Here is a 22,308-nt window from a genome sequence, read left to right as displayed (position 1 = left end):
TATATATATATATATATATATATATGTGTATTAGGTACCAGAAACATCCGATGCTTTCCTGCATGAGAAAACCTATATAAAAACGGTGTAGTACGACATTTGAGAGACTATTTCCGAGTTCAATTACATGAATTCCAGTCATTTACACAATAATAAAACTTGTGTTCTCCCGTGGATCAGCGGTAAGTTTGAGGATTTATAGCCCTAAAAATCGGGGCTGATTTTATAGCACTATAGGCACTACGACGGTCCAAGTGCACTTAACCCATTGTGCAGCTTTGCGTTTAAACATCGAAAAAAGAGAAACAAACTTTGGGCAGTGCCATCTAAAAGCAGATTTTATGTAATATTCTAAAGCGTGCGATAACGTAGGGGTAAGAATATCGGTAAATATTCAGTATTCTTGTGATTTCACGATTTTGGTATTATAAAAAAAAACATGATTGGGATATTTCGTTAAGTTTTGTTTGTTGAAAATAAAAATAAAAAGCATTTTATTTTGAACGAATAATATTCAATGTCCCAAAAACAGACAAGTAAACTCTAGTCTATTCTTTTTTCATGAAATAGTTTGAATTGTTTTCTAAACATACAAAATCTAAACTTTTAGCGTTTTTTTTCATATCAATATGTATATTCATTATTCTTTATTTAGCTAGATATTTAGATAGATAGTGTTTGCTTGCTTGTGTAGATATTAAAACTTTGAATTTCAGTGTTCTATGTGTGATTCATATGAGTCGACAATGACATCTTATTGCAATAATAAAGTCTTCTCCATTACTTTTCCAGATAGCATGTACATATTTATAAAGCAGCTGTTGTAGCGGCAGTGAAAGTAAAACATCGTTGTTGCGACTTTCTAAGCTCATGAATAGCCTGCAAAGTGATATACTAAATTATTTTATCTCAATCAAATATTCCAGACCACATCCTAGTTACTTCATACTTCAGTGCTTCCTTTTATTCTGATACAAAACTGTATTATATACTGTTACATTCTTTCTACTATTTGTACATCGAAATAACACATTTTATGTTAGAGCTGAAAGGTATGATAGATTTGTTAGTTCCGATGTTAGAACAGACACACCTAATCGGCTATATTAGGGGACAATAAACGTTCTGGTTATAAACTATTGGAAGAATTAGGATTTGAATAAATGTTTAATTTTATAAAAGAACAATAATAATGTGTCATTTAGAAACTAAAAGTTCAACAATACATTTAACATCTCGCAAAACGTCGGTCAGAATCTGAATTTTGAATGGTTAAGTTTGGTATCAAATAGTCAAAAAATGCGATTACATTAACAACTTGGAATACTGACATTATAATGAGATATACAACGTGGTATGAGTTTCAATCAAGATAAGACACTACGAACTACGCGATTTATTTTTGCGTCAATTCGGTAAAGTTGGAGACATTATGCATGCTTTCTTGATATATGCTTATGTGTTTTTTTATATGGCGCTGTTTTAGATAAAATAATTGCTAAACATGACCACTTGATAGCATTCCCCCCCCCCCTTTTGAGAGCAAGCTGTTTAATTTACTAAAAAAAAAACACACAGACAATGAGAGATAAGAAATAATCAGGACATTTACATGATGTCAGTCCATAAATATGTAAGACTGCTGAAAATTCTGCCCTGATCTCCTGTGTTAGGTCTCTTGCCCTCTAGAGTACACACTATACGCTCGAGATTTCCCACCATTCTAATGCATGAAAGTTATCCACCCGTGTCGCGTTTCTACCAACACTATAGACCTACAACGTTGACAAACAAATCAAATCAAGCAGTCTTCCTTCCGAACTGATAAAACAATTCCACGAAGGCACCAACTTCTGGAATATATTATTCGATTCCCACGTGTCTGTTTCATTTCGGTTCCTGACATTCACAATCAGAGCATTTAGCTTGTTCACAACATAGACTATAATACGCCATGTATAATAAGTCTATGATTCACAAGCGACACATACTGATATCCTAATACAGTTATAATTCCACGTCGTATAACTATTTTAGTGCAAACTCTAAAGGTGTGTTTTTTGTTTTGTTTTTACTTATAAAAGCCCATCTTTATTAAAGACACAAGGTAATTATAATTTAAAAAGTTTGAACATATTATTTCTGTGTAAATTACGTTATTTCAAAGCAGAATACGAAATGTAAATATTAGGGAGTAAATTCATAAGCTTGATTTAATTATAACGATTGAAAGTGGTCAACCATTACACAGCTTGGTCTGTCGCGAGAATAAAGTAAAAAAAAACGTGTGTTCTTTCACTGGCCGATGTATAGCAGGCAAGGTATAGTTTCTAGTTTTCTGTTTATAGGTATGCTGACAAGACACGTTTTCAAGTTTTAAAAAATGTCTGAAAAAAAGGATGATTTTTTTATTAACTTTCTTGGCATCTGTGGGCAAAATCAGGGTTGTAAGTATGCCCCCGCAACTATGGGGAGAGCGAGCCAAAAGGGGGCCCGTAGGGCCTGACAAACGTAAGAATTGTCGACAAGGAGAAGATATGTAGGAGGCCCAATTACTTTTATGTGAGGGAAGGGGTCCATCTTTGGTAGCTCCGCCACTGGTCAAACTTTGAGAGTATGAAATACATATTTAGTTTTTTTCCGATAGGATTATTTCTAAAACAACGAGATGAAATAAATAAGTTACATATAATATGTCTAGAATTTTACGACAAATTAGGAATTCATACTTTTGTAATTAAACATACTTAACTGTAAATTTGCAGTGAATCTTCTTAAACCATCTTTTAAAAGCAGGGATCAATTAGGATACAACTACATCTTTTGCATATTATCTATAATATTGGAAATAACTATATATACACATGTGTGTGCCAGTAAAGGGAAGTGTAGTAGAATGCAATGTTATTTTACATATTATATATACACATACTTACATAAGTAAGTAAACAGTTCTAATACTATAAATTATATCAATTGTATATAGGCGATTAAATCAGTACTATATAACAATGGTGGAAGTTAGTATGGTTGGGAGTTATACAAATACAGAAATTTAGGGTGGTTTATTTCTATTATAAGGTTATTTTAACAACTGCTTTGTATGTCAAAATATAAGGGATGACTGCCTTTCCACAACTGGCTGCAGACAGCGAAAGGCAGTAGGAGTTGAGACGTTGTGGGTCAAAGCACTCGACTCCTAACCCATAATTTGATCTTCCGTAGCAGCTATCCAGTTAACATTTGCATTTGTATAATGTCTGATAGATGGAATATTTCCAACACTTCTAGGTGGTATGACCACAGACATTTTCCTTTATGACTTAATAAATAATGACATGGACTGACAATGGACCAATTTTTCTTTTCGTGGATTATAATCTCGGTTTGGTATATATAAACGAAAAACAAAACTGTTCATTGCGTATTATTTTAGTATAAAAAGGAGTCTCTATTATGAAACTTCCCTTCACATACATATAACACGGAAAAGTTCCGTCGACTCCTTCAGGATTCGACTATTTTAGTATCTTATATATAGTTTAATCACCACGATTTCATGCTATATTATACTTTTATTCTGAAATGAAACCTTTTTTCTAACTTAAAACAAAATATATGTCGCAATGATAACAAAATGCGTTATATATATGTTGTCACTTGTGACGTGTGTTCTGTACTGAATACTCAACATCCTTGTTATCAAATAATAGTTCTAAGGTTCAACACAAAGCGATTTAAGTATGCTACTGTTCAGTATTGAATGCTTAGTTTCCATAAGGTTCAAGTGACTATTTTTTTGTTTTACTAAAAAGTAGAAGCAATAGTTTTCTGTTGGTGTAAGGCAGAGTGAATTTCTTCTATATTCTACACTTGTGTGAATATCTTGTAAATGTGATGGTTTAATGGAGGAGCACACAATAACACGAATGAATCATGATCTTTGGTCTTTCGCTATCACAGCGTTACAAATTTCTGACGCCTGAGTTAGATTAGAGGCACACACTATGGCAAATCACGGATTCATCCAAAATCAAACATTAAATTATATATAAAACTATCATATTTTACAATGAATTGCACGTGCGAGTGTGGATTGATAATTTTTTCAGGCCCATACTTTTTTCCTCCTGGAGGAGCTTAGTTCTTCAGATTTAACACACCCACCCAACCCCCCGCCCCACCTCATCCCGGTTCATGCATATCAACACCCCTCGTTGATTCTTTATTTTAGAATCTAAACTTATTCCTCAGAAGACTGATATGAATGCCATGATCATAATCATAAGATCTCTCCATTCCAATAACTAGCATGAAATATTCTATCTTTGTATGACAGTCTTTATCAACCTTATTTAACTATTTAATATTCACAGAATCTTCCTGCGCCTCTTTTATTAGTGAATGTTGAAGGTGATTGCTTTATAGCCGTAATCAAAAAATAACCGTATGAATAATTCAAAATGATGAAATGAATCTAATTATAAGGAGGGCGTTGTCTTTGAAATTATGCATACATCGGTTTCTTCTCCTTTACTAGATTTATACGAACAATAAGGCAGTGCAAACAACACAGTACAAAATATTGAAATGGGAGCAGAATATATTGAGTTATTTTTTGCTGTTACACAATAACCTCCCCAGTGACATAACGGTATGTCTGCGGACTTACAACACTAGAAACTGGGTTTCGATACTTGTGGTGGGCAGAGCACAGATAGCCCCTTGTGTAGTTAGTGCTTAATTACAAACAAATAAAAGTTACAGAATAAATAGAAATGCAGTATTCTCTGAGCATACTAAGAGCATATTACTGAAGAACCAATGTATTATAATAATTATAAAAAGTATATTAACTTAGCTACAGGTTGTCTGCAACCATAGGTGATTTGCAGCTTTTCTTAATTTCAGATACGTGACTGATTATGGTGCTGTCAGAGCATGAGAAGGTCGAGTTAATCCAATTTTTTTTCGAATCACAAGGACAGCATGTAGAACACATTCTATAAAATTCGTTGACGTACCTATGGTTCTAGACTTTTCAGACACCCTGCATATTAATTATTAGATTAATTTTTAGTTTTGATCTATGTAGATGGGTTGCTTTTATCAGAAGTTAATAATAACTGTATAACGTAAATGAATTTTCAAATTTAACGGAATATTAATGTGTTATAACTTTGTATTGTTTAGTAATGTTTTTCGACCTCTACCTACCGAGGTATTGCTAAATTATTTATTACTGTGTTACTTCTAGAAGGAGATTCCCCCGGTGGGTCAGCGGTAAGTCTACGACCTACAATACTAAAATACAAGGTTCGATTTCCCGCTGTGGGCACAGCAGATAGCCCCATGTGCATTTGCTATAAAGCAAATAAACTGGGAAGAGAAACAAATTAGATTTTTTTGTGCATTGTATAAATCAGTATAAAAAGCATGAAACAGTTAACTGAAAATTTGTACTGTTAACTGTAATATTTTCTGTAATATTTTCTATTGCAAGAGTTACAATTAATTCAATTTCTATAGACATTCTTTAGTCTCGCCCAATACATTTTATTATTTAAAACAGGCGTTGTGCTCTATCAAATTACGTGAAGATCACCCATTAGAGGAATGATAGAAGACTATATTTTCATGATGTCTGTTCAAAGTCTGCTCTACGCTATGTAGCAAGCTGTACAGGGTACAAACAGTCTGAAGATTAGGCTGCACACTTGATTCTCACTGATTAGAGGAATGATGTAAGACTATATTTTCATGATGTCTGTTCAAAATCTGCTCTACGCTATGTAGCAAGCTGTACAGGATACAAACAGTCTGAAGATCAGGCTGCACACTTGATTCTCACTGATCTTTTCTGTATCTAGAGATTACTGATTTTTATATGAAACTATTATCTTTGACGATATTTTATATAAAATTTATAGATTTTCTGTAATATACAAATAAACTGAATTAACAAAAATGTTTCAGCAACAAAATAGTTAACCAAACAGTTTCTGTGGTTGGAAAAAATATAGCAATAATTTTTATTAAACTCTATTCATTGAAAGTTTTGTAGATTTCTTATGGCTGCACTGCAGCTGCTTCAATGTCCAAAGAGGTTGACTTTTTTGAGTCCATGCTGAGGATTCGTTACGGTCATCCACTTCACAAACTAAAGGGAGGAGCAGCAAACAAAAATCCCAGCCGTGCAATGTCTAGGATCCCCAAAATTTTAATAAAACAATAACACTTTTTAAGTTTCGTTAGAATAAAAATATTCATAAAATGTGTCGCTGAAGGACGTTATTTATCAGTTTGTAGATCAAGAAAAAGAATAATGTTGGTTAGTAATAAGTACTCTTCAAGTAAGAAAAATAATCACTGTTCTGTGAAAAACAAAACGTTTGCATCATACACCGTAGAATACACACATTAAAAATATTAAAAATAGAGGCAGAGAAAATGAAATATTAATACAAAGATGGACCGGAATAACTTTCACTTACACAAACGCCATTTGAGATTTTTTTGGAAGGGGGGGTTAGCGGTTCTTCAACGGTCTTGGATTTGATTTACTAAAGTGAAACAGTATTATATTTCATTGCATCGAACTGTATCTTTACAGTACACAGAGAAAACGATGTGAAACTGGCATTTTATTGTCAGGTTCTTCTAATTATCTTGGTGAAGGAAATTGCCCCTCCTGTTCTCCACAACTGATGTCATTGTTCACTTGTATAAAATGCTTACTAATGTTGAGTTGGGAAGTAATCTGACTTATGCAACAGTAATAACAAGAAATAATATTTCATCAATCGGTATCATAACCAGCAAATTAGCTAGCTATAGTTATTACTTAATAACGTATTATTGAGTAAAATTTTGTTCTGAATACCATTAGATTTGACTAAAACAAGTTTATGAATAGCCACCTCCAGGAATAAAACTCGTCAAAATGAGTGCGTGGTGTGGCCTACTGGTTAGCGTGTACGGATCCAAGGGTCTATGGTTCGCGTTCCGTTGCCGCAAAAAAACATCAATAAAGAAACGCGTTCCCCACTTTGAAGTTGAGGGCGCATTATAAGAGTGACGGTTAAATTCCACTATTCGACTGGCGTAACCCAAGAATGTCGGTAGAAGTTAAGGGTGTATTTTTCTGGTATATCATCTCAAAATTACGAACGGCTGGCGCAAATAGCCCTTGTGCAACTTTGCACGAAACAAACCAAATGAATTCCTCAAGTAGTTCATTTAACGCTTGTATTCAGAACAGTGAATACATTTGGAAATGCATTTGTAATTACAAATAAAAAATATTCACTTATAAAATAAATGTTTGACAGAACACATGACAGGTTTCACTTAGCTATCTTGGAAAAATAAATTCGTCAAATATAAATATCTTAAAGTTTTTACTTTCTTATTCTAGCTTGTTGTTTGTTTGTTTGTAATTAAGCACAAAGCTACACAATGGGCTATCTGTGCTCTGCCCACCACGGGTATCGAAACCCGGATTCCTGCGTTGTAAGTCCGCAGAAATACCACTGTGCCACTGTGGGGCTATTCTACCTTAAGTAATAAACCTATCTTGACTGTGCGTGCTTGTTCTGGAATACTTTTTACAATTTTACAACAAAGTATATAGCTGAACTGTAGACTTAGTATTTAGTAATATTTACATAGCATCGCTAGGTCCAGGTGTTTGTCACAGTTATAATGTATAGGAAGAGTTATAGCATGAGGATGTCAGCTGTGTGTTTGAACAGCGAGTGCTACACCAGAAGAAAGATATGCAAGGCGTCTTGGTTATTCAAGGACAAAGTTGTGTTTGCGTTCTATAAAATTGTCAAATCTTGTTACGTTCGACACAGTGCTGTCAGTAACGTCTAATAAATTGTACACAAAGAGTCAAGTAAAATAAGTCGTATTCTAGTCATAACGTAATTAAAGCTGAAATAACCTTGCATTAACTAAGTGCGAGCAGTTTTGAGGCTTTCAGAGCAGTGAGTTTTGAAATACTTTAATATTGTCAATTTTGTGCCTTGAGGAAGTAATAACTTGTAAAAAATAGCTTAAATAGGAGAAAAAAGAACACGTGAGACCTTGGATTCAAGGTTTGAGTTACTATTTTATCTATAATGTGCACACTCAGGAGATGAATCATCCTGCAGCAAATCAAATCAATGTCAAACATATGTTCACAAGCTTTGGTACAAAGGAAGCTGTTAGAACAATAGTCGTTTTTCTGTTTAAAATAATTTATTTATGAGGGTTGATACCATTTTGGAAGCGAGAGTTGTTGTTACTCATAAATAGCTCTTATGTAATATATCCAAAACTCAGTAAACTCTGTGTCATGTTGTAGGTTTGGAGGATTAGTCTTCATTCTATAAATTTGGTAAGCTAATTACAAATATGACTGCTAGGAATTTGATGTGTTAAGTGATTTCAGAATTCGTCTCAAGGAAAGGTTTCCGACGATACACAGAAAACGCGTCGTTTTTTTTTGTTATATCGCGGTGTACTCAGTAAACTCTGTGTCATGTTATAGGTTTGGAGGATTAGTCTCCATTCAATAAATTTGGTAAGCTAATTACAAATATGACTGCTAGGAATTTGATGTGTTAAGTGATTTCAGAATTCGTCTCAAGGAAAGGTTTCCGGACGATACACAGAAAACGCGTCGTTTTTTTGTTATATCGCGGTGTACCTGAGAATTTACCATTTTTAACAACGAATTAAAAATCGTGTAACTTTACCATAAAATGACACAATCAGAACGACATTTTAATGTGTCTTACATTTAAATCACAGTTTACAGTCACACAGATCTCGAAATATATCTTAAACATTCCATGAGATTCACAGAAAGGTATACATGATGTTGCGTATTTCAAACAATATCTGTGATTAAAATGAACCTCTTATTATGCAGATTTTTTTTTCATAAAACACGCCTAGAAATCTATCCTACTCTGACCATGAAAGTGTTTTACATTTAGAATTAGTCTTTCAAGCAGAATTGAAAACGAACTTCAAACCCAAAACAATAGCTTGATAGTGATATATAATATAGATGTGCACTAAACGTGATACTCTAAGAGAACAGAAGCGTGATTGACATTATCATGAAATACGTATCTCTTGAATAATTTATGTTTACATTGAAATAGAAGCAGCACCACTTATCAAACGACTATTCAACTTTCATGATAAACTATAGCTTAGGACCTTTTTTAAAACGTTTTGTGAAATGTAAACATAGACGTTTATATTCGGTAATGAAATCCATACTATGACCGGCTGACAAGTGTGGTTTCGACCATTATCAAGTTTCACCAGCCCAGAAAGATCGGTGAATTGTTGTGGTTTTAGATAGGCACACACCTTTATGTTCTTTTATTCAATTTTTATATATTTTTCTTAATTTCAAAAGCCTTTATGGAGGTTCATAATTTACTTTAGTTTGAAACTATGGTTTTAATTAAATACCTACACACACACATATATGTTAAAGTCTGACTTCTTTTTAAAGTTTTAATACCTTGAATTTTTAAACGTGCTCAGAACGTGTGTTGCATGTGTCTTGTTATGTGTACATGTTATAAATTATCAAGAATGTATTATGTGACATTATGGCTATTCATTCCCTTTGCACTAAATTTCAGCAATGAAATGCTAAGCGGATGTGAGATTTTTTCTTAATACAATTAAATTATTTTCTATTCAAGTGCCTGTTATGTGGACAATAGAAATAAATTAAATACGTTAGTTGTCAGAAATGAAATAATAGGAAACAGGAAACGTGTATAAACAAAATATGGTATAAAATGGTTGGTATGACTGAACGTTAATTCTAATCACTGAACATATATTATTACACCTTGTTTTTGTTTTCTCACAAGTGGGGAGAATTTAACAAAACTACTCTAAATAAAACAAAATTGAAACTTTAAGAAGTGGAGTTACTTTTCAAACAGATGGTTACTTACTTATCTGAAAATCCTTCAAATTCTTCGGACTGTTCGTCTATCGTTGATTCTAAATCTAAGTAGTTCCCATAATCCCCTTCGGTATTGTTATATTTGTAAATCTGCAGGGTACAGTCGTCCAACTGTAAAACACGAGTATAATGCAGTTAAACCAAGTTTGGGAAAAATAGAATATGAAAAAAATAAATGAAAATTTTCAAACAAAATCAGTGTCGTTTTGTTTATATATATAGGTATAAAAACACTTATATGTATATGTAGAGATTGAATAATGAACTTGATGAACCCAATCTCTCACCTGACGGTTTCCTAGTTGTCTTTATTTTATTCTAATAGATCACTTATACATTGTACTGATCATACATTTGTTGAAATAAAATTGTTAACGAACTTGTTTATAAATCTGATTATCAAACAAAAATTATACCAGATTTGCGCACACTGTTTGTACTGCCTCGCACAATTCCTTATTTCCAACAGTCATATGTTCAGGTTAACGACCCACGATCACACCTTTTTACCTAATTCTGGGGGGAGGCTAATCCAGTAGATACTTACATTTAGTCCTTCTGCGTCAATATTGTACTTTTAGTATTATGTTTCGCTTAACACTCACGAGAGTTTTTATAGTATTATCTCTATTGTCAGTATTTGTTTTAACTATTTAGAAACAGCAGTTTGTTGGATAAAATATGGCGGTATAAAACCACTTAGTGGCACATGGCTAACCTCTTTGAATTTAGGTTTCAATATTAGAACTAAGCTTGTTTCTTACAGGTAGAAATAGGTCGTCAATAAGTTCACGTACCCAACAAGTTTTATCAACACTTTTTTTGTTAATTGATTCAAAACAAAGTATGATATTTTCTCTAATACTTCTTTTTTTTTTCGTACAAAGTCCCGATGAACCTTGCGACGAACTGCTAAACGAGACTGCTGAGAATAGAAAACAAAAATCAACGTGTTACAACCAACCAGATGAAATATCTGATCAATCAAGTCTTAGTTAAGACTCTACAGTCTACACAGATATATATTTCAATTGTACCTGAGCGATGACTGAAACTTAAGCTTAATCTGTTTGTATAACGTATTTGCCCATGACGCAATAAGCTAAATTAGAAATTCAGTATAACTATATGAAATGCTTTGATTGAAACTAATCGTATAGTCCCTTTTTTCTTTGATATACCTCTTTATATATTTATATTACCTTTATTTGTTTGTTTTCTGATACGACCCATTTTTATTTTACTGACATCAAACAGGAAAACTTACGTGAAGGCTCCATAATTTCAAGTTTTAGAACAGATTGGTTTGCAATGAAGAAAATATTATTATATTCTGGCAATCAAGTAGCACTTATAATAATAAAGATATAGTTAATTGCACATCTATTACCAAAGTTAATGCATGTGAAATAAATGCGTCAACGAAGATAACGTAACTCTTCCAAACTAGCTAGAGGAAATTCCTAAACTAGATAATATATGGAAAATAAATTAATAATAAACATGTGCATATATTTAGTGTGTCTGGGTGAAAGATATTGTAATAAATTGAAAGCTGGGAATTGTGTGATAAAATACTAAAAGGTATTAAATGCACGTGCACAAATAAGTAGACGTTGCCTGAAGGATCGCGAAATTTTGGGAACTCAGACAGGTGGCCAACATAGGCGCAAGGAGAAGGAATATAATAACATATAGAAGTGACAACAGATTGATCATAAAACAAACGCTGGGTCAACTTTAGGAGCTAACTTATTTTTGCAAGAGCCGTGCTGTGAGAACAGTTGGTTTTCTCAATCAAATTTGGCTAGGTGGCTAGGGCGCTCGACTAGCAATATGAGGGTCGAGGGTTTGAATTCCCGTCTCATTAAACATGCTCGCCCTTTCAGTCATGGGGGCGTTATAATGTGACCATCAATCCCATTATTCGTTGGTAAAAGAGTAGCCCAAGAGTTGGCGGTGGGTGGTGATGACTAGCTGCCTTCCCTCTGGTCTTACACTGCTAAATTAGGGACGACTAGTGCAGATAGACCTCGTGTAGCTTTGCGCAAAATACGAACTAAACTGAATAAAATTTAGTTCAACGTAATCCGAAGACACCTGAAAAATCACATTTAGATATCATTATTGTGATTAGGAAGTGTTTATTAAAATATACTTATAATAAACTAAACTAGTGTACTATGATCAATGGGATATATTTTCTTAAAGCGAACGTTCAAAGATTAACGTATTTTTTTACTACCAAAACAATTACTAGATGATCCAAAACTAATAAATGTAACTTTATGTGACGCTCGCAAATGATATCAAACCACGAAACAATTCAAACAGCACTAAAACCTCCACTGTTGACTATAAGCATAGAACATTGGTTTCAGATTGTTTTTGCTGTTCATGGTGACCATACCCCATATTGTAATGAAATAACACGAACTTTAAAGATATAGTCGTGTCTACCAAATGCTCATTTATCGACATAGGCCGATTATTTGCATTTCATTTAACGTAATAGATCATATCTGGTAATGGGAGTGATTCACATAATTTTATAACAGTGTTTTTTCTTTGTCATAACTAAAATATTATAAATTTCAATCATTATTTAGCTGATTTGTGCAGTTGAAATGAGAATTGAGAGATTTATTCATATAATATTTTCATCCTTCCGTAGATGGACGGGTTTAAGTAACATATATTTGTTTTACAATTCAGACTTTAAGAAGTTTTCTGCAACAGTTTAACTTTCTAGTTTTTGCGCATTCTAAGCAGTAATACAGAAATGCATCATTGCGTCTAAAGTGTTTCTAAAACTATTACAGAAACGGAAAATGTCCAGACACACACTTAATAAGTATTTAAAGTATTTATGGGAGTCGTGAAAAAAGTGCATAATATTTGTTGTTGTTGTTGTTTTATTATTAAACACAAAGTTACACAAAGGGTGCTCTTACCACCACGAGTATCGAAACCCGGTTTCAAGCAGTATAAGCCCGCAGACATGCCGCTGTACCACTGGTGGGGGGGGGGGCATTACAGATATTATCTATATTTCACATAATTCACACACACAAAAAGCGTGAAAGGTAATTTAAATTTCTGGATTCTTTATGACTTTAAATAAAATAGATGAATAAAGAGTCACTGATGCATACATACGTTTAGATGTCTCTCGTCAAATTATTAAACATTTCTGAACATACAGCAATTGTCACTGTTTCATTTCGTGCGTTATATACATATTTATATCGCGAGACAGTAGGTTGGATCTGCTAAGTAAGGGACCTCGGTTCTACTTCATCAGTTTTTACCTTGATTCTATTCACCATAAAATTATCCGCCACACTTACTTTAGATGGACTGTATGTTGTCTGGGTTACTGACTTCTTGCACGGGCATGTTCCAAGTCACAACCTTGACGAACTCCGTGCAACTGACTGTCAAAAACCACCAACACACGCCCCCATGCGCACGTGTTGCTCTTTGACTTAATAAATGGCTTTGAACGGAAAATGAATTTCACAGATTATAATAGTTTTTTTTTATATATGAAGATATTAGATCACCACCTATAACGAATGGAAACAAAAAAAAATCATATTAATGCAATAAGTCCGATCAGGTTATGAATGTATGGATTTTTTAAGCAAGTTTTTGAAAATCAATGCAATACGTCCGATCAGGTTATGAATGTATGGATTTTTTAAGCAAGTTTTTGAAAATCAATGCAATAAGTCCGATCAGGTTATGAATGTATGGATTTTTTAAGCAAGTCTTTGAAATAAATATACTTAATTTAGATGTTAGGACATTCAAGATTAAATAACATTTCTGGTGATAAATAGTGTTATATCGAATCTGATTATTAATAGATTATTTCTGATATTTTTTAACTTAATGCTGCATTCTATATATAACTGAAGCAGGTATTAATTGTTAGATAAAATGTTTCAGTTTGTTTAATCAAAGTTTACTGAAAACAAGGAAGAAATAAACAATTTTATTTAGATTAAAAGCAATATCAGGCAGTTTAAATGCTAGGTGTTATGAGTTTTGAATTAGAGAGTAAATGACATCAACGCAGCTACATGACGTAGACACAAGCCTTAAAATAATGCTAATAACAGAAATATTTAAAGCAAGACTGTTGTTTCTCGTCTGCTTAATTATGTATACGTACGTACCTGTCATCCTTTCTTAACATATAATCCAGTGTATTGTTGATAAACACACACACACATATATTAGAAAACAGACCAAAGAACTTATGTTCTACTGTGGGGTGTATTTATCTGTCAGGTTGTGGATAAATATAACTTTATAAACTGGTTTACATTAGCTTCGTTTAAAAATGTAGCTATGCATCTATTTTCTAGAAGCTAAACAGTACCTAAACAACAGTAACACATTCATACAACTAAGTAATCAATCAAGTTCAAAGGAAGATAAAATCTGAAGAATTCAATGAATTAGATAAGTGTTAACAATGTGGAAATATAAAAGCCTCCATACACCAGACAGTATTCCGATATTTCCAGAATTGTGTTATCCCACCCATTTTAAATATTAAAGTACAACTCATGGTTTAATAACTTGAAGCCTTTCTCACAACTATGAAAAATCTTATAAATTCCTCAGATAATCTCAGTGTCTGAGAAACATTATCAAAATACACGCAAATATTCGAATAGTTTTTCGTTTTTGTTCCACCGTTGTTGCTTTCAGGCACTATGATTACTGGTTACAACACTGTTGACAAATTCAATTTTTTAACTGCTGATTGCTTTTATCCAATTGTACAACACTTTGTTTCCTAAAGACATTTATTTGATAGTTGTGTTGCATTGTTCAGTTCTGTTTAATTGTATAATGTAATGATTCCTTTTTTACACGTGGCTGTTAATTCATCTAAGAGATTGTCGTGCTAAAAATTGGCATACAAACAAATCTTCCATCTTGAATTAATTATTATTTAGACCTAGATAAACCTTAATTGTTGTACAAGGATTGGCTGTAATCTCTAGGATTAAACCACTCGAGTAGCATGTGATCTTAATGTTTGATGTACTGACACCCAAATATCTTGATATTTAAAAAATAAGCAGAAGTGTATCTATCCTTAATCGTTACCAGTTTATTAAGTCGTAATATAGATGCTATTACTGGCCATTAATGTATTCGATTTCCATGAGTTTTAACAGCCAATCATTGTATGATAATTGATGACTCCAACGTTATAGATGACGAATAAAAATAACAGACCACATTGAACAGGTAACTCGGTATCTACTTTCAATTTTGATAAAAAGGATAATTGAAAGAAAAGGTGCAGTTAATCTCATCAAACTGATATCCCAGATAAAGTACTTTAAATATGAAAAGTTTCATATGTTTTTGTTTTTTATCTAAACAAAGACGTGTAGTAACTCCTGGATGATGGGGCAATGTTTTAGTTTCAAGTAGACTAAGCACATATTTGCTTCTTCACTTTACAGAACCAGAAAATTGTCGTTAAAACACTGATGATGTTGTTAACATACAATTTAACAGAGTAACGTCACACAACATTGAACGGATGCATCATCTTAACAGGGAAGACCATATTTTACGAATGGATTTCCTGGAATTTGTGCAACCGACATGTATTGACCTACTTGTGCACACTTGTACGTTTGTATTCATTGTATAACGCAATAAACAGTATGTCAGCTTTCTCCGCTAGGGTGTTTTGGCTTTCCTGATCTTATCGATAGACACCTGCACCCGAATGACAACTTGCACGGGACTTAGAAACGAATAAATGGAAACGTTAATGACATTTAATGGAGTTACTGACTGTACTATACATTGTTGAATAGGGCACAATGCAATCTGTTTGTTGTTACGTTCCTGTGATAGTTGTAAAATATGTAATGACGAATACATAAAAATACCTATACATTTGGTCTTCTGAGATTAAAAATCAAGGTTAAGGTCGCTCGTGTTACTTGAAGATGACAAGCTTTGGCAGCCTCTGAGAAGTAAGTGCTATGAGATAACTATTAGAAAAAGAAGTGTAATAAATCGCATCATTGCACTCAGACTTTCTCACATTCTTTTACAGATGCATGAGCAGAAATCCACTAGGGTGTGGGACGTTACAGTCATTACTGAAAATTCTCGAAAAATAGAAGTCATGAAAGTTTAATCTTTAAATGTATAATTGAAAGTATGGACCAGAAGCAACTTTAATAACTTTAAAGGCAGGTTATTAGTATTATTAAGGCAGTGTTCTCAAAGAAATAAAAAATCGGACGTACTAACAATATTCACAAGAAATAATTTCTATAATTGTTCAGAATGTATCCAGTATCACTGATATATATATATAACTTAGAGGTCGGCACGAGTATTCAAAAACCCGGCAGGTTAATTTTAAACTGATAACCCGATCCGACCTGAGTATCAATTTGTGAATGTAGAAAATATGAAAACAATGCAGTTGTAAGTGTGGGTCTCTGTCTGACGTAGTATAGACGCAAGGGTAAAAATCCGGGATTAGATTCCCCACGATGGACAGGACACATATAACTCATTGTATCGCTTCGCGCTAAAGCATACAAACAAACAAGATTAATAAAGACGAGTTTAAAATTTTAATAGCTTAATTCAATCTTAGGTGTTTTTCAATTGTTATTTCGTCGTTTTCAGCACTAAAAGTGGCTACACCTGCTTACAGATCTGAAAAGGAAACATTTGTACTGTATACAGCATCTAACCATGTAGTGTGTACTTAAAAGATTAGTATCTGTGGTCAGTTTAATACAAGTTTTATTCATTTATTGTAATTATATGAACAAGACCCGGGTCCTGGATATGTTTTCACAGTGGGTACCTGGCTCCAGAATTTATACCCGTGCCGATATGTACTATATATATATACTTAAACTATTTTAATGATTTCGTATTGTTACTGCTATTTACAATAAGACTGAATACAAATCTAGAATTATTGTTGTTTTCTCTTTATTGTTTTTATGGGATAAATTACATTGCAAGTCAAAATATATTTGACAATCAGTAAAGCATCTCAGTAGAAAAGCATACTTCAGACCAGCGGTTTGCAAAATGTGGGTCACAAGGGGTATCGAGTTGAGTCACAGAACAAGTCACAGTAAAACATAAGCACATTTTTATTTTAAAATTATTTCTAAAATAATGATACAAAAAACACGGAGAAATAAAAACTGTACCAAATTTTACTGAAGAACACTAATCCCCCCATATACCAACCGAGAGCATGGGTCCTAGAAAATTGCCTGGTTAATCAGGTGGGTCGTGGGTTGGGAAAGTTTGAGAATCCCTGCCTCAGACCACACACTCAAGCTTATTGAGCATAACAGCGTATAATTTTATAGCTTTTAGAGAAATAAACACGAAATTTTAGAAAACTGCTCTAGCTAGAAGTAACTCAAACTCCCTTCTGCTGCCATTATTGAAAAGCTTCAGAAGATACATATAACTACTTCCCATTAGGTGAAATATCACCAAGCGATTTACGAAAATCAGACTTTCGAAAATTGTTGACAAATATATTTTAACAGTTTAATGAAAAGGTAAATATATCGAATGTCACTCTGGTGAAATAATGAAGATAGGTAATGAAAATCTCACCTTATTGCTTGTGTTGTTCCTATCAAACGAAATTGGCAGATGTTTCTTATATTTCTTTGTTGGTTGGTTGAATTTCGCACAAAGCTATTTGAGGGCTATCTGCGCATAGCCGTCATTAATTTTGAAGTGACAAGACTATAGGGAAGGCAGCTAGTCAACATCACTCACCGCCAATTCTTTGGCTACTGTAATAGAATAGTGGCATTTGACAGTCACTCTTGTAACGCACCCACAGCTCCAAAGTGTGGAGAGAAATCTTATTTATTTACTTTTGGCGGAAAGAGCGCGCGAATCTGAGATCCAAAGGCCGGAAATAACCACTGGGCAGCACATAATTAGTTAGAATGGCCCAATGTGTGTTCCAGAACTTCGTACGGAAATAGGTGATATCTAGATATAAAGAATAAAACACACACACACATCACAGTGCTATTAAAAGTGAAAATGATCTAACAAAAAAGTTACTGATTTATAAAGTGATTCTGTCAAGTAGTGGAGTAACATATAAAACATGGTTAGATAGACAGTCATAATGTGCTCCTTATAAAATGCTCCCACTGTCACAGCGGTATGTCTGCGTCCTCACAATGCTTGAAACCGGGTTTCGATACCCGTGATGGGCAGAGCACAGATAACCCATTGTATAGCTTTGTGCATAACTACAAACAAACAAAGCCTTATAAAAATGTTTCATGTCAAAGTAAAGGTTTTGAAATCATTTGTGTTGTGTGTATTTGGTGTGTTGACACATAGCTTAGCTATGCAATCAGAACGTATAAATAAAATTCATGTATCCAAACTTTTAGATGAAATCTTACACCATATCCGATTACATCGATTTGTGTCAGTTTACTCTTTATGGTTAAGAGATGTTTTATGTAGTTATACTTGAGTTCACTGTAAGACTTGAAAACTTCTATATTTTAATCATAAGTTAACATGGGTGTTTTCCTATTTTAACTTCAATTAAGTGAGAAAAGGAGGGAGATATAGAATCCCTATTCATTAATAGAGCAAACTAAACTGTGTGTTATGATAATGAACAATTAACACCATGTAGAGTTCAATACTAATATCACTAATTACTCTATGATTTTAAATTTTCACAAACAATTATCAAGTTCCGCAACACAGAAGTCTGATTTAGGTAATAGCGCAGAAAATTTAAATCAATTTATGGCAGACATATATTTACAAGTAATTCGCAAGGCAACAGCACATGTCATAATCTCCACTATATATAAGCAACCATATACAAGTATACATGAAAACATGTTGGCCTAATACCGATATCTGAAACTAAACCGGTTTAGAAAGTTCTCCTTTGGCCAGAACTTTCCTTCTAGGAGATTAACCTACCTAGATAAGTACCCAAAACAGAATTTATGATAGTTTTTACTGGACGTTCAAGTAAACTAACTCGTTTAGGTATAGAAAATCCCCGGAGTTACGATGGATATTTATTTTCCCTAGCAGCCTAAAGTAAAACTTAAATTATAGTCTTTAGATGTACAATTTCATTACTCAGACTTCCTATCAGTAACTATTTTGTAACTAGAAGCATGTAAAACTGAAAACGATAAACACTCCATTTTTTTATAGTTGTTTTCGTTTTAAATTTCCAGAGCTATATTTAAAAATTAGGACTCATCTCTATCGGAAAATCTCGAAATACTGTAAGAGTTAGGATATGATGCATAAGTTCGGGTTGATGTTAAGGTCTTACGTCATCGTTTGGAAATGCCTGAGAAATAGGCTGAGAAATGAAGGTGGGCTAGCAGTTGTTTTACATGCGTGAATTTCTAACACATCGCGAGAAAATACGTATCTTATATATATATATATCATAAATATGGTGATTACAATTTAGAAATAAATAGATTTCTTGGATTTGGTTTTCCGCATTGATTGAATTTATTAAGTATTTTACACAATGTGTTTTTTAAAATATAAAATTAACAAGGGTAATTCACGAAGAAACATAAATGCACTGTTTTATTTTGACACAAATATTATAGGTTTCAAAATAGAATTAAAATCAATATAAGCTATACAATGGGGCCAAGTCCGCTTAAAGGTTAGCTTGGCGAGTCTTTGAATTCGAGGATTCAGGGTTCCCAGCCCGTTGCCACAAAAATGTGTTCTGCAACGTTTAGGCCTGGGTGCGCTATAAGAATGAGGATCAAATTTCACTATTTGGTCAGACAAGAGTTGTCGGGGGTGCTGTTGTGAGGGTCAAATTTCACCATTTGGTCAAACAAGAGTTGTCGGGGGTGCTATTGTTCCTGTTGATTATCTGTTTTCCTTTTCGTCTATCATCTCAAACTTAGAGACGGTTTTGAGCAGATAGCACTTTTGGTAGCGCCCCCAAGTGGCACAGCAGAATGTCTGTGGACTCACACCGCTAGAAACCGGGATTCGATACCCGTGGTGGGCGGAGCACAGATAGCCCTTTGTGTAGCTTTGTGCTTAACTACAAACAAAGAAACTTTTGGTAGCTCGCGCGAAAATCCTAAAATAAAATTCTAGAACAACTTTTATTAGAATCTAACATCATCAAAATTTTATAATCCACAATAAAAATAAAGTTACGAATGTTTCGATGACAGATTCTCTGTGTCAATGTCCGGGCATTATCAGATTATTTATACAAGCCTCTCACGAACTGATGGTGAACTTCTTGATCTTCTACTGAGTAGGTTTGGATGAGTGACAAGAACTGACAGAAAATGTGCCACTGAACCGAAAAGAAATATGAGCACTATACATGTACTAATGCTTAATGAAAGGCAATGGAAGGTGCAGGAACACTTTCAGTTTTATATACAAACCTGTCAACAGAGATAAATTTGTTTTTTTATACTGATTTCGCAGTGAGCTCATGCTTAAAGTAGCTTCTTTTGGAGCTCACAGACAACCAAATATCACCAGGATAGGTAACTGATCACGATCCACAACACAGGTCCGTGTCATTTTAAATATTATATATCACACGTAAACAAGAACTTACAGAACCTGGTGTATTTCCGTCAAGAATACTGCGCACAAAAACCTAAAATTAATGAGATAGTTGAAGAATTATACACCTTGAATATATTGTGTTTCTATCACTTGTGCATCAGCAGCCTCGCATAATTGTTTTACGTACATACGTCACTCTCAATCTGCATAAACTGTTCCGTAGATGAAAGTTAAGAAATATTTAGAATAAAATTAAAGAATTACTAAACAAGCCTATATAGATGATGTATTTATGAGGTCGTGAACATTGTAATTACACTCCCATATCAATACCTGTTTTTACGTAGGAGCTTCATGAGAAGTTTTAAAAGTTACAAGCATATTTTGTGTTTTTCATAACCTCTAAGGCAAAACTGTACTCTTACTCTGTTGTACTTAGGCATTTTCTCGTGAATAAACACCGGATAAGCATTAAAATGCTATATTCTAACAATGAGACACTTTTTATACGTACGTGCTTGACTCCCGAAGGCCAAAGAAGGCTAAACCTTAACGTTAGGTACGGACAAGGTCCGAGGCTACAGCCTTGTGTAATGTAACTATTGTCATAGGAATAGAAATTTTTCTTTTCAGTACGTGGCGAAAACCAAGTCACTCAGTTATGAATCGTTAAAGAGGTTACATTATATAATATTAGTCATAAATTATTAATCCTAAGTGTTGGCTGTCGATCAGACAATCAACACTTTGAGAAGGGCTCAAAATAATCACTATCTGAAATATTGGAAATAGATAAAGTAAATGTGGACAGGGTAATATTAAATGTATTTTCTCATAAAGCTTCGTGAAAATTTACGTTTTTGATGTAGTGGTAATAATTTTTCAGTTTATTTTTATATAGCCATGAGTCCGCATAATAGCACAAGTAGGTAGAATATCATAATACCTTTGTATGTTTTATTATGTAGCACATTACACTATTTCATAAACTGGTGAATAAATTCCGTTTCATTTTTGGCATCAACCAAATGCAAATCTCATTATGTATACCACCAAACCTAGTTCGGCGCCATGAACAGAATAACCACCCATTTAGTCTCAGCCGTTACTGTTCAAAAATTGGTTTCGCCCTCAGGCAACACCATACCTGTTCGCCATAGCTTGAGGGGAGTTTGAAGATCAAGGCCAACATTAGCTGAGTTGGAATAACATTAGAAGTAAAAACTCAAAAAAATTACCCTGTTAACACGCTCACTATTCTAACTAGACTATTCTAAACAACGGGGGGGGGGGGACTTATCCACAATAGCATCTTTTGAGATTCACGATAAGTCTAAGTACAAGTGGTTAGTAATTCTAAATATCTGTACTTGTTCCTGCTTCAGACAGAGCCAAAAACAAAGGAGAAAACAGAGTTAGCGAATTAAGTAAATTAGATTAAGTAAATTAGAAACAATCACATTTTCTAACGAAAATAACTTATTTTTCCCAGTTTCACAAGTACTGATGCTTTAGTTAAAAAAAAACCCACAGACGTCAAATAAATATGATTCACGATATACATTGTTGTCTCTTGTAGATGCTGTTGCAGGCTGTTTAACTAAAACATGCCCCCCAGTGGCACAGCAGTATGTCTGCGACTTACAACGCTAGAATCCGGATTTCGATACCCGTGGCGGGCAGAGCACAACAAGCCCCTTGGG

The 22,308-nt window shown here is 33.7% G+C and overlaps 1 protein-coding gene across 1 annotated transcript in view; it reads right to left on the bottom strand.

Annotated features, from left to right (window-relative positions):
* Nucleotides 1-22,308, bottom strand: part of LOC106457482 (FH1/FH2 domain-containing protein 3-like) — a 115,645-nt gene that overhangs the window by 84,907 nt on the left and 8,430 nt on the right. The window contains exon 2 of the mRNA XM_013916905.2: nt 9,981-10,102. Coding sequence (XP_013772359.1) covers nt 9,981-10,102 — 122 coding nt within the window. The remainder of the gene's footprint in view (nt 1-9,980; nt 10,103-22,308) is intronic.

This window comes from Limulus polyphemus, unplaced genomic scaffold (assembly GCF_000517525.1).
Source record: "Limulus polyphemus unplaced genomic scaffold, Limulus_polyphemus-2.1.2 Scaffold16, whole genome shotgun sequence".
Taxonomy (NCBI): Eukaryota; Metazoa; Arthropoda; class Merostomata; order Xiphosura; family Limulidae; genus Limulus; species Limulus polyphemus.
This window is presented reverse-complemented; position numbering and strand designations above follow the sequence as displayed.